Source organism: Populus euphratica, unplaced genomic scaffold (genome assembly GCF_000495115.2).
Source record: "Populus euphratica unplaced genomic scaffold, PopEup_1.0 scaffold11.1, whole genome shotgun sequence".
In the NCBI taxonomy this organism is placed as follows: Eukaryota; Viridiplantae; Streptophyta; class Magnoliopsida; order Malpighiales; family Salicaceae; genus Populus; species Populus euphratica.
Genome location: NW_011499878.1, coordinates 1,380,127 through 1,394,025, shown reverse-complemented (window position 1 = coordinate 1,394,025; position 13,899 = coordinate 1,380,127). Strand labels below are relative to the sequence as shown.

General features: G+C 28.8%; 1 protein-coding gene across 1 annotated transcript; it reads right to left on the bottom strand.

The window, feature by feature from the left end:
* Window positions 1-1,317: 1,317 nt before the first annotated feature.
* Window positions 1,318-3,903, bottom strand: LOC105128850 (cytokinin riboside 5'-monophosphate phosphoribohydrolase LOG1-like). The gene is made up of 7 exons (XM_011030687.1): window positions 3,581-3,903; window positions 3,058-3,155; window positions 2,925-2,955; window positions 2,738-2,837; window positions 2,435-2,505; window positions 1,839-1,982; window positions 1,318-1,757 (listed from the first exon to the last, which is right to left on the bottom strand). Exons 1-7 carry the CDS (start codon window positions 3,713-3,715, stop codon window positions 1,662-1,664), a joined length of 675 nt encoding a protein of 224 aa, XP_011028989.1. The 5' UTR covers window positions 3,716-3,903; the 3' UTR covers window positions 1,318-1,661.
* Between the last annotated feature and the right edge of the window lie 9,996 nt (window positions 3,904-13,899).

The window sequence follows — 13,899 nt, the reverse complement described above, 5'->3', positions numbered from 1 at the left end:
CTCATGTTCATACTAATTTAACGCAATCAGAGATCCATTGCAGAATATTTTATCTATGGCCACTAGATACCATCTCCACCAGAAATCATGACCCACCATTGGCATAACATTGTTGATAACTATGGAGTTCAAAAAGGTCCTCTCCTTTTGGTTTCCATTCACGACCCAACAGAAACTTCTACGAAAATGCCATTTCCACATGTGAGCACTAACATGTACATAGTCCCTAGGCCCTTATCTGCAACACCAACAGTTATCATCACCAAGAGTCAAGAGCAAAGAGCAAAGCAACTATACTATCCACCATTCCTTTCCTCCTTCCTCTTGTGCACGAGTCACTTGTCTGTGGCCCATCTTGGTACGATCAGGATAGGTGTCCTTGTTCCTTCAGTCATTCACTGAAACAGCTTGGTCTTCTGAATCATTTGACTCCCAAGCACCCCACCTAGCTAGATTCCTGCGTAAAGTCTCCATCTGGATGACAAAAAAATCTTTTCCGCAAACCATTCTGTGTTTTGCCTTATCGCAATACCTTACGCTTGTTAGGACTTATCATTCAAGATGTTTCTTTACATTAAGGATGTTTTTTGTGAAGTGCTTCTGAAATATACAAAATAAAATTAAAAAGCACGCACATCACTTTAAGTCCTTTGCAGCCTAAGAAAAAAATAAAAAAAAATAAAAAAATAAAAAAAATAGCAATTTCAACCATGTCATTTTCTATACGGCATCTACATAAAGTATATATCTCCTTATATTTTCTATTTTAAAATATAAAAATTAATTTTAAAATTGCCATTTATTTTCATCTTTATTGTTTTTGTTTTTTTCTGTTTCGAAATAATAATAAAATATCACGTCTTGTCTAATGCTTAAGATCTGTTTAGGAATTTGATAACTTTTGTTTTTTGATATTTTTAAAAGGTGTAATTGTCTTAAATAAATTAAATTGATGTTTTTTTAAGTGTTTTTCAATTATTTTAATTTACTAATATAAAAAATATTTTAAAATAAAAACACACAATGCACACAGTACTGATCACCCCCTTGTAGCATATCAAGGAAAAAGTAGAGGCATAAACTCGATATTTGAGACCAGAACAGGATTAATTCGTACTCAAGAAATGAGAAATGGGACCTTGTAACCGAAAAACGCACATATATACACCATATATTATAAAGTAAACTGTGATATTTATGTGAGAAACCAGTAAAGGTTTTTTGGGCCAATGCCCTTATTGATCCTTGTCATGATTTTGTCTTACATAAACATCCCTATCAATCTCCTTTCATGAAATTAATTTATAACAACCCATCGATTCAAGACATGACATCAATGTACTCTCTCTTCTTCTTCTTCTTCTTTCCTTTTTTTTTCTTTTCTTTTATTGGATTAAGCAATTAATATACAAAAACACACAATTAGTACTACCGACATAGGAAAATAGTAATAATTAAACTCACTGGTAAAACTCTAATTAAAAAATAAAATAAAAATAATGACAAAAAACAAGAAAAAAATTAAAAACTAAAATCATATCATCATCCACACACACAGCTAACTAAAAGAAACTGTGGTGGCACTTCTTAATGGATCTCACATCTTCCAAAATCTATGGTCAATATTTCTTCTCCATCATGTTTAGGAGTTTCTGATCAAATCAACGGGAGATATCAGACTTTATTGTGTAGCCCAGTTGCTGCTCCATCTCCCAACTTAGCTTTGATGCCACCCCAGAATGCTCAGCTTCATAATCCTATATGTGCACAAAAATCATATGAGAAATGGACGGCCGAGACCATGTTGACTGTATTAAAGAAGATAAACGAAATAAGACCTCAAGCTTGCACATGAGTTCATGGGCAGTGTGGGCTGAAACAATAATGTGCCGGGCAGCTGGTGTGACGAATCCTTCATCGACAGCCTTGTCTATGAAAGATAGAAGAGAGTTGTAGTACCCATCAACGTTCAACAACCCCACCTGAAACCAAAAAAACAAAGTAAATGTTTCTTTTACTCTTTTGTCCTCTCTTATCGTTAAATGAAAAGTACTTTTATTATGTTTGTTCTTATAGTTAAATGAAAAGTACTTTTATTATGTTTGTTCAAGTCTATGTTATCTCCTATTGTTTTTCACCGCCTTGACATGATCATCAAGTAATTATCAAAGAGTACTGCTAATTTCATAGTAAATTCTTTGAAATTTACTTTTTCCAGAAATGTTTTACATTAAATGTGTAGATTTTATAGTTACAATACCAGGATTAACCCGCATGTCGCTAAAAAAATAAAAAAACTAAAACTATGTCGTTTTAGTTTTAATAAAAAATCAGATTAACAAGTTATTCAGTCGAGTTGAAATCGAGTTTCAATGCTAGGGCAGTGATATTGAAGATAATTTTTGCATAAATATATGAAGAAAATCTTCAATACCGGTTTATCGTGGATTCCCAATTGAGCCCAAGTGATGACCTCCAAGAGTTCTTCCAAGGTTCCATACCCTCCTGTGAGAGGATTTTGAGTTAAATACAGTGTGTCCAATATGGTACTTGACCGTTGTATACACAGATATCTTGAGTTGTAAAATCTTATGAGCTCAATGATCGGCTTAAATTTATTGGTAAATTATAAGAGATTGAGTTGCACTTCAACCAGTACGAGGCAGGTAATTTAAACATCAACATAATTATTGCTTGAAATGTTGATTAATTTCTTATTTTAGGAGTAATTAAGTACCTGGTAAGGCTATAAATGCATCAGCTTGGCGAGCCATTTCAGCTTTCCGTTGGTGCATACCTGATACAGCTCTTACTTCTCCCACAGTCTCCCCTGTAATCTGAAATTACCACATTAAGTAAGTAAGATTCCGTGCTTAGAACCCTTTTCTCCAAGTGATTTTAAGCTGATTAATTAAAGTAACTACCTCTCTTGGCATAAGAGTCTTGGGAATAACTCTGCAACAAAGAAGAGAAAAAAATGAGAGAACTCAAGATGAACACGAGAGGGAGAAGTGACAGGGGGAGAGGGAAGTGGGAAACCAAAGGCAAAAACGTTACCCCAACACATGGCGGCCACCATCATATACAGCTTGAGAGATCAAGCCCATGAGACCAATGCTGCCTCCTCCATAAACCAAGTCAATGTTCCTTTCAACCTGCAAAATCTTTATTGTTCTTAATTTTTTTTTAATTAACAAAGATTACGTGTTTAAGTGTAAAATCTACCTGTCCAATATAAAACAATATAATCACAACTATACTCAATTATTTAGATAATTCTTTAGTTTCATTTAATCCAAACAGAGAAGAAAAGCAGAGGATTGCTCCTGAATGGAGCCCTGCAGGTGCTGATCTTATTGTCCTTTACTAAAACTCCTCAGCCTCTTTGACTAAACCTCAAGCTACTTTGCTCAACAGGTGCTGATCTTATATTCTTGATACAACATACATATGACAACTGAGAAACGCCCAAGTTGTGTAATTCTTAAAAGAAAACATTGAAGCCTTGACAAGAACATGAGCACAAGCCTAGGATTTAATTTCTGCAGACAGAGCAAGTACTAAGTAGTAGTATATATACCAGTTGTTTGCCAAGCTGAACGGCAGCATGCTGGTAATTAGGATTCTTGCCAGGGCTGCTGCCACAGAACACACAGACACGTCTAAATCTTGATTTCATCAAAGGCTGACGTTGCTGTTGCTGTGGATTTTCCATGGGTGAAAGTGCTTAATTAGCAAATAAAATGTTTTGCCTAAAAGAGGATTGTCGAGACAAAGAGATAGAAGGAAAGAAAGAAGAGGATGGGGAGAATGTATGTTGTTGTGTTGGGCTATGGGCAGCCTATTACTACTGCTTTCTATTGAAAACAAAGGCCAAAAGTAAGGGAAAGAAAAACGCTGCCATTGGCCCCTTTTTATATCAAAAAATTAAAAATGGAAGCCCCTCGACACTCGCACGCTTCCCACGTCACCCATATATATATATATATAATTCACATTGAATTTTTAAGATGGAGGTTTCACTATCACAAAGAAGAATTATTCATGTGCAGTTGTTTATCCTGACGTTAATATATTACATGTGAATCTCGATTGCATACCGAAGTGAAAAACACCAAGCGCTCCGTGCTCTCATGCAAATTTATTAAATCCGGCACCGCCTCTAACACGTTGAGGATGTTAACTTGAACTATCCGGGTCAATAGACAAGACAGTATTTTTAAAAAATTAAAATAATTTTTTTTTTTATAAAAATCAAACTAGATTTTAATTGGTTTAGAAGGTAACTCACCAACCCAACTCCCTTTCAATTTAATTTAAAATTCATTCAGCTCTTGTTAGGAGCTAAATCAACAAATAATTGATTTAATCTATTAAATTAAATTGAGTTTAATAATAATGTTAATCTTCATGTATCATAATGTTTATTTGTTTTTTCTTTACATTAAAGTTGGATCAACTAAATTTTGAATAGCTTATTTGCTAATGATGCCAGATTCTCTCCTATGCATTATTTTCCCAGACAAATGTGAATGTGTAAATTACTGGGAAATCCAATCAACTATATGGATATAATTCAATCAATAAGTTCTAAAAATAGCTATTTAAACAGACTAAAATACTCTCTCTAATTCGTTATTTTCTGAGAAGTATTCTGATGTGTAAATTAATGGACATCAACTCTTCAATTGGTGTTTAATTGGGATTTGTTGTTTTATATTTTTTTCTTCACTTTTTTGTTTTTCATTTATTTTTAATTAATTACGCGGATGGCATTTCACATTAATATACATGCTAACAAGTAAATAAAATAAATAAATAAATAAATAATTGAATAGAGTCAAAAGACGTCTATTTAGAAGAATTTAACTTTATAAGAGTTGATTGAAATAAAGCATAGAGAGAAATCAAAGATATGACATTTGATTGATGAGATGTGCAAAATCCATTTCCGAAATTTACAAGTATTTATGGTTATGGTTATGAGTGTCGGTCATCGATAATATATTAGGCTTTATATCCTATATATTTATTTATTTGTTGAGATGGTATGCTTGAATGGGTTTTTTTTTATGAAAATATCTTTTTTCCATTTACATAAAAAATAAGCAATTTATGAAAATCTGATGCTTTAAAAAAATTGAAAACATCATATTTAAGCTGTGCAAAAATCTATGCAAACCAAATAAAATAAAAAATATAAGATTTAATATGGTTGGGTTATTATCATTAACAAATCCAGTTATTATTTAATAATCATACAATTTCAAGAGATTATACTTCCATAAATTATTAGAAAAATAAAAATAAATTGAGACTGCAAAACAATATTGGAACCACGTCCACTCCAATAAATAAAATATATGGTGTGGTTCAACCATTTATTCCAAGTTTCGACCCCTTAATTACAACTTGAATCGTCATTAAATAAATAATTGATGAACGAAGAGGAAGGAGCACGTCATGATGTGCATACATAATAAAGACACGAGATTGGTGACTTCTCTTACACCGCAAGTAAGATAAATTTTTCTTAACATTAAAAAAAATAAATCAAAATAATAATAATGTTAATTTTAATAACACGCGACTTAAAATATAAAATCAAGATAAATTATATAAAAATAAAAAAATTAGAAAGTTCAAGATTCATATTAAAAAATAAAATAAAATAAAATTTAAGTTAACTAGAGTTCACTTGATTGACCAATCACTTATAATATGAGACCATAATAAAAAAAAAGACACTAAAAAAAAAACATAGTAAAAAAGATTAAAATTTAATAAAAAAAATATTGAAAAAAAAACCTCAACCTAACTTGGATTAGTTTAACTAAGATATCCTATAAAAAAAAAAAAGTAAAGCTCAAAGGCTAATAATTTAATATTAAATGATAAAATTAAAAAAAAATCAACTTCTTAGAAATAGATCGAGAAAAAAAATTTGATGCAACCAGGGTTAATTCGATTAACCTTTGACCCACGATATGAAATCGGGATTATAATATTCAAAAGGATCCAGCAAAAAAAATCAAAGTCAAATAAAAAAAACATTGAAAAAACCTAAATTAATTTGACTAATTCATTACCCTGGTACTTCTATAGGAAAAAAATCACAAAGTTCAAAAGTAAATAACTTAATGTCAAATAATAAAATTAAAAAAAAATATCAAGAAAAAAATCGAAGTTAACTTGTCTAACCCATAACTCGTGATATGAGATTGTGATAACCCAATAAAAAAAAATGGAGCAAAGAAAGAAGTTTGTGGCTTGAGAACTAAATGTCAAATGATGAATCTTTTATTTAAAAAAATTAGTAAAAAAAAATGAACTTAAATCAGGCCTAGATCATGAGACTATAATTAACCTGTAGAAAGGTAGGCATGAAAAGATAACAAGCTAAAATCTTCATTCACAAAACAATTTAAAATTCAAAAAATACGAACCAAATATGGTATGAAAACTAAATGAGAGAAACTAATTAAGGACTAAAATGAAAACAAAATATATTAAGAAAATGATGAAAAATAGTAATTAAAAAAATGAAACCAAAATTAGACAAAAAACTAAATAAAATAAGATGTCGATGAACAAATTTTTATAAAAGAAAATAAACAAATAAGATAAGATGATAGCAATAAAAAGAAAAATGAGAACTATATTAAATAAATAAATCAAATCCAATAAAAATTACAGGGATGAAATTTAAAAAAAAAATATAAATTTTTAAAGGCATAGAAAGTAAAATAAAAAATAAAAAATAAAAAAAAATTCATAAAAATTCATACTAGAGATACAATTGTTTTTTGAATAGACTGATGTAAATTTCTAGATTAGGAAAAAGAAAATAGAGGGAAAAAAATCAATTAAAGATTAATCATACCTCCAATATAAGCACACGCTACACAGATAGAACGAAGATGACATGCTACTTTAATACTATCATAAATTACAGAATTTGATAGTCAGATGGTTCCACACGCATTGTTCGAATGACAAAAGAGTTATTATGTGCTGATGCTTTTTTGGTGCAAGTCAACAATAGAACGAAGATGACATGCTACTTTAATACTATCATAAATTACAGAATTTGATAGTCAGATGGTTCCACACATGGTTCCACACGCATTCTTCGAATGACAAAAGAGTTACTATGTGCTTATGCTTTTTTGGTGTAAGTCAACAGTCTTTTTTTAATATTATTTAATTTGTTAAAATTACAAAACAATTCCTAAGCAAACTTAAAAAAACAAAAAAAAAACATTAAAATACTTTTAAAAACAACCATATATAATTATCATCACAGTAACATTATTAAACTTAAACTCGTTTCAAACTAATAGATTCATCCAATAAATTTAAAATCTAAAATCTAATTTCAATTAAGTTTTTAATTAAATTGAATTGGCAAACTTAAAAAAAAAAAACATTAAAATACTTTTAAAAACAACCATATATAATTATCATCACAGTAACATTATTAAACTTAAACTCGTTTCAAACTAATAGATTCATCCAATAAATTTAAAATCTAAAATCTAATTTCAATTAAGTTTTTAATTAAATTGAACTGGATATTGACATGATTCAATTTAATTTAAATTTAATTTAATTAATATTAAGAATTAAAAAACATAACTTAGTTTTTTTAAAAAAATTAATCCAAATTATACGGTAATTCATAGATTGATCGAATAATTTAACTTTTTCTTGAATCAATCCTAAGACAAACTCGAAGAAAAGAATTGAAAAGAAGTCTTCAAAATCTCCAATAATTTTTAATTTTTAAATATCTGCGAATCAGACAAGCCGTAACCATTTACGTGGAGGAGCTCCAGGAGTAGCACGTGAAAATGTCAAGCTGAGCCTGTCCCACTTCGAATTATGACCAGGTATATGCACGTCACATGTACTCTTGAACGCTCAGGTCCAGAGGAGCGAAGAGGAATCAGAATGTCACGGTCCGTACGATTTGGACCTCCTGATTGAAACTGTATTACCTGTTACACAGCTGTAACGGTGGTTGCATAGTTGCCATGGTCCAAGGGGTTGAATAGACATGTAGAACGGGTCTTCTCTTAATTTCTATTTTCCATTTCAACGTCTCACATGTCGCTTACCCCCCCATTTTTGCTAAACAAATATTAGGGTTTCTTTTCTTAATTTTCCTTTTCCAATATTAATGGGTTTAATTTGCATAGTATAAAACCAAATCCAGCCAAAAATTCAGGTAACGGTTTTTAAATATATCAATTTTATATTTTTTTAAAAATTAAAACAACATTATTATAATTTTTTTTGTTTTTATTTGAATAGAAAAAGGGAATTTAAAAAGTCAAAACAATTCTCATTTTTTATCAGAGCCAACTTATTAGGTCATTTTGTTTGATATGAAATTTAATACAGATTAAGGCCGGATAAAAAATTAATTTAATGTTTTTATTCTTAGAAACTGTTTTTTTTTCTATAAACACGGAAGAAAAACATGTGTATGGGATAGAAGGACGATTGATTGTGTAAACCAACTTGAGGCTAAAATAACAGTATACTCCATGATAGTTCAACTACAGTACTGACCTTTGACACTTCCAGGCACCCACTGGCCATGTAAACGACTTTTAATCACGTTAGTCTTGGAGGGTTCTTGCCTGGAGATTCCTGACGAAGATGTTTGTGGGTAGATTAATATGATCAGAACGGATTGTTTATTGCTAATTCTGACCGTTCGATGGGAAGAATAATAAATTTATGCATGAGAATAAATACTGACCGTTCGATGGGAAGAATAATAAATTAAGATCGAAGTTCGTAAAGGTGAGCCAACTTGGAACTTGATGTAGACAACAAAGGCTTGAAACAAAAACAAGTGATGACTTGAAAAGTCTTGCTCGTTCATTTAATGTCAAGTGGCAAGGATTTTGAATATATTTCTAATATTATTATTTAGAATTTGAACCTTATTAAAAATATTAAGAAAAATTACATAATTCCAGGCATGAATGACCTGTTTAGAATCCGGTTAAAACGAGTATTATTCTTAATTTATGCATGAGAATAAATCAAAAATACCCTTTTATTAAGGAGAAAAAAAGGTTTGGTCCAAGTTATTCTGATATTAATTTACTAGGAGAAAATCGACTTATTCGTGTAAATTCCGACTCTCTATTTTTTAATTATTATTCTGAGAATCATTAGTGTAATTTCTCTGAGCTAGTTTGAAATGGCTTTAATAGTAGTTGCTGCCGAAGACGACAGGAACTACATGAAAACAAGTAGGAGAAGAAAAGCCGACAATCCACCAATCTAACCTTTGCCCTTGTTGGGTAAAAGTTCAAGCCAAATGTTCCATGAATCATGGATTATGTCTACTTGTAGTTGCACGTCAACAGAGATAACTTCCAGACAATATTGCCAATGACAATTCCTAGATTCAAAGGCTATACTTTCACTAGGGGAAACTATATATCAACAAGACAGGGTTAGTTACGTGACCATGATATCCCTTCAATGTGCCACTATAACCAAACTAACAAGAAACTGGAGGTGACTGGTAATATATCATGGATTTAAAATTTGTCCACCATTTGACAAGAAATGCGAAAGGAAGTGCAAAGAGATTAAGTAATGTTGAAAACTTTGTTAAACGACATGGTTAATCAATATATTTGAATTCAAATTAAAAACGGATAATATTTATTTTCAAGGTTAGAACTTTGTTGGAACTTAATTTTTAATATAAATTTTTAAACATGAAACAAATTATAGGTGAATGAAAATCCTTAATAAATATATTAATTTTAATAAAACCTAGAATCTCTTAAAAAAACTTTATCTCATATAGAAAAAAAAATTAACTTTCTTGATGCATATAAAATGAAAAGTTAAAAAATTAAAATTAAATTCAAATAATATAAAAAATTTTATATCAGAAATATTCAATGTAAAATGAAGTTTGAGTTTTAAACCCACACACAACACACAAACATATATCAACTAAGGTAGGGTCCAGGGTACAATTTATTGTAAAATAATATTATTTTGGTAAAATATTAATTTTTTTTATTTGATATTTTTGTTTTTGAGCTTAGTTACGGTGGGTGATCAAAGTTGTTAGTGTGAAAAGTCTATCAATTTACATATTAGCATACATATTAAATATTTTAGATAAAAATTCATAATTAAATATAACAACATTTAAGTTTAATAGTAGTTTTATAGTGAGTAATCAATGGGGGTAATCGAAGTAGGGAGGGGGGTGGGGGTGGGGGTGGGGGAGGGGTGGTTGGTTAATTAGCTCCAAAGTCATATTATTTAAGTCTAAAAACATTCTAGTGTAATACTAGTTTGATGGTAGGTAATTTGAACTTATTAGGGAAAGAAAGTCCATCAACTTTTAGAGCCTAAAATTATTTGTAAAAAAGGGATGAAATAAAGTGTTTGAAGTTGATTAGTTTTGTACTGTTTTGATAAAACTTGACACTATTCCTCACCTAATTTTCATTCTTGCTCTTGTATATTTTGTTTAAAAAAAAACACTTTTCTCTCTCTAAATTTTCTCTTTATCTAGAGTTTTGGGTTCAATTATTGTAGATGGATAATTAAATACTATTTTTTAAGTTATTTAAATCTTATTTAGAAATGCAGCTAAACAAAATAAAATTGTTGAAATTTTAAGAATTATATTAAAAAATTTTGCTTTTATACTAAGCAAGGAACAATCTAATCTTAAGTACACGTAATTGATCTTTAATAGTAATAAAGTTGATAAATTTTCAAGCGATTCAACTAGTAAGTAGTTTTTTTTTGTTTTATTTAATTTTATACATTAATTAATATGTATGCTAGAATTATGATTCAATTATTTATGCAAGTTTACATATATTTATTTGATAAATACACTAGTCTTTTTATTATAATTTCAACTTGTTATATTCACATATTTATAAACTAAACATATTTTCTTCACTTCTCTAATTTTATTTATGAATTTTTGAGAACAAATATGAGCCACGTGATCCATGTTATAATTAACCAAGCAAATTAAGCAAAAGTTCGGGTGGCATGGTTAGGAAAATCAATTATTTAATTTGTTAGATTAATTCAATATTTGGAACATTTAATCATTCAATATTTTTCACCCACGTGGCGTGCCTTTTAGGCCATTCTATAGATAGATTTGAACCGAATCCTTGTCATGTAATAAGCAGCCATAAATGTGATAAACAATGTACGTATGATGAAGTAGGAATTAAAAATGGAGTCTTTTCAACTACATAATGCTATGTGGTGATAAGAAAAATAAAGAAAAAGAACATAAAGCTATTTGTCCCATTGATTAGTGGGGTTAATATTTAATACAATTCAAATTGATAGAGTAGTTCGGTATCATGGTGCTTAATTATTGGGTACTTAGCTTCTTCTCCACCATGCATGTACATGTTCAAAAGTTGCATAAACCAATTTGTTTTTCCCCTTTCCCTATGATTTTCATTTTCTAGAAGTTTTGAGGGATGATTCGAAGACAATTTACTCATTAGAATAAATTAAAATACCATTAGATAAAAAGAAAATAAATAAATAAATCTATATATCACTTTATTTTTTAAAAACATACAATTTGAAGTAATATTGGATACTATAGTCTCAAAACAGGATAAAAAAATTTAAAAAATAATTATATATCACTCTATTTTTTAAAAAACATATAATTATAAGTAATGTTGAATACAATAGTCTTGAAATAGAAGAGACAAAAATAATAGAGATAGAAGGAACATGTTTTTATATATTTATATTATGAAAGTATAAAAATTCACCCTAAAATTATTTAATAAACAAATTTATTTTGTCTCCAACTATATCTTTTCATATAAACAAATTTACTATGTCTCCAACTATATATTATTTTTTAAATCTAACATTTTTATCATAGAATACTAAACACAACTAAGGGTGGAGCCAATAATTTTTTTCTAATCTTGGCTATTAAATAAATATATAAATATTTTTTTAAGATTAATTATTAACTTATTTATATGAATTTTTAAAGTTAATAGTAAATTTTTAATTTAAATATACTACCTAAAATATTAAAAAAATAAAATTAAAAGTACATAAAATTAAAGTGAAAGTAAAAATAAACTCAATATTAAAATTATATTCTTCAATGTTTTATAAAATATAATTTATCTATAATCGAATCTGAATCGATATTGTAACAATTCTTCAACTGAGATAAAATAACAATTTCATGTCAATTAGAAAACAAAGTAATTGAATTTTCTCTCTCTCTCAATTCCTTATTCCTTCACTCGATTCTTACTTATATTAGTATTTTATAAGTTAGAGTTTGTAAATTTACAAGGTTATTCTCTCACTTTTCTTTTTTTTTTCTTGGGATTTTTTTAAATAATTTTCCCATACTTTTCTCTCTTTTTCTCTCACCTTTCCTTTTCTTTCCTTTTCTATTCTACTTCTACCCAGTCAAAACTATATAAAATAAAGGAAGAACTGATTTGTTTTATTTTTTAGTGGCAAATAATCATTTTACCCTTAATGAGTCGTTTTGCTTTTATTTGACAATTGTTTTTTGTTAGCATTGCTAAGCTTTTTTCATCCTAAAATTTTAACCAGATTTTATTCAATATATTTTAAGATTTCTCATAAAATGTTAGCTCAATCTAATGGTCAAATTAAAAATTACATTCAATAACGTAAAATTGGTCAAATTAAGATTTTTCATCAAATTTTTGAATTTCTACAAAATTTCTAAAATTTAAACCCAAGTTAAAGCATCATATTAGAAGGTTCCATGCAAAACTTTAGAATTTTTTTGATAACTCAATAAAGAATTAAATTTTTTTATATCAAATTAGTAAAAAAATATTAATAAAATCTTGACCTTGGCTAACCCAAGCCTTTAACATGACTCCGCCCTTTAACACAACTTTATAAGTTTGTGTTTGGTATCAGTTTGGTATTGTGATAAAATGTGTTTTTTAAAAGTATTTTTTATTGAAAATATACCAAAATAAAGTTTGGTATTGTGATAAAATGTGTTTTTTTATTGAAAATATACCAAAATATTTTTTTTTAGATTTTTTTAAAATTTTTATATCAACACTTTAAAATTATTGAGGAATATTAAAAAATTATAATTATATTTTTTTTCCAAGTAAACACATCACTTTCTTCTTCTTCATCTCTTCAATTCCATATTTCTTATCCAACCCCCACAAATTTGTTATCAATGATGGTTTGGTTATTGCCTCGTGTTTCAAAGCATGTTAGCTAACTAGTTGTATTATATTTTAGTTTTCAGGAGGAGGATTCCTCGAATAATTAGCTGTTTTTTATTCAAACAGTCACTACCCTCTAATTTTAAATATTCCTTTCCTTGCATTCGTTTCTCAAGCCAGCCTGCCTTTTGTGGCCTGAAGTCGTGCACATAACCTTGATCAAATTAATATGAACACACTTGTTGGTCTGTCTCTACACATTACATATTACTCCATCATATTTTAACTCTATTCTGCTTTTAAAAAGAGTATGTCTCAAAAAGAAAGAAAATAGTCCACTTAACGAAGCTTTTATAAGCCTTTTTGACCAACTATATTTGATTGCTTATATAATATTTATACCTGTGATTACTATATGGTTTTTGTAACCTTGACCTTAATGTGGTTAATTTGGACAATAACATATAATCTCCTCCGAAGGAGCTTGGTCTTTTGAACGGTAGAAGAAGAAAAAACCTAACACCCTGAAAAAGGGATTATTCATTTGGATTCTAATGGATAAAAGGCGTTGCTGTTGAGATTAAGGGATGTTGGTGATAAAAAATATCTGGAATTTGTATGACCTTTAAGCCTCAATATAATTTTTCATGGCTGGATCTTT

Excerpts from the sequence above, each read along its gene's own strand:
- LOC105128850 (XM_011030687.1), bottom strand. The coding sequence starts at position 3,715 with ATGGAAAATCCACAGCAACAGCAACGTCAGCCTTTGATGAAATCAAGA. Across the intron at positions 3,156-3,580 it reads TTCAGCTTGGCAAACAACTG|GTTGAAAGGAACATTGACTT; the intron begins GTATATATACTA and ends AAGATTTTGCAG. Across the intron at positions 1,758-1,838 it reads AACTCATGTGCAAGCTTGAG|GATTATGAAGCTGAGCATTC; the intron begins GTCTTATTTCGT and ends GTGCACATATAG.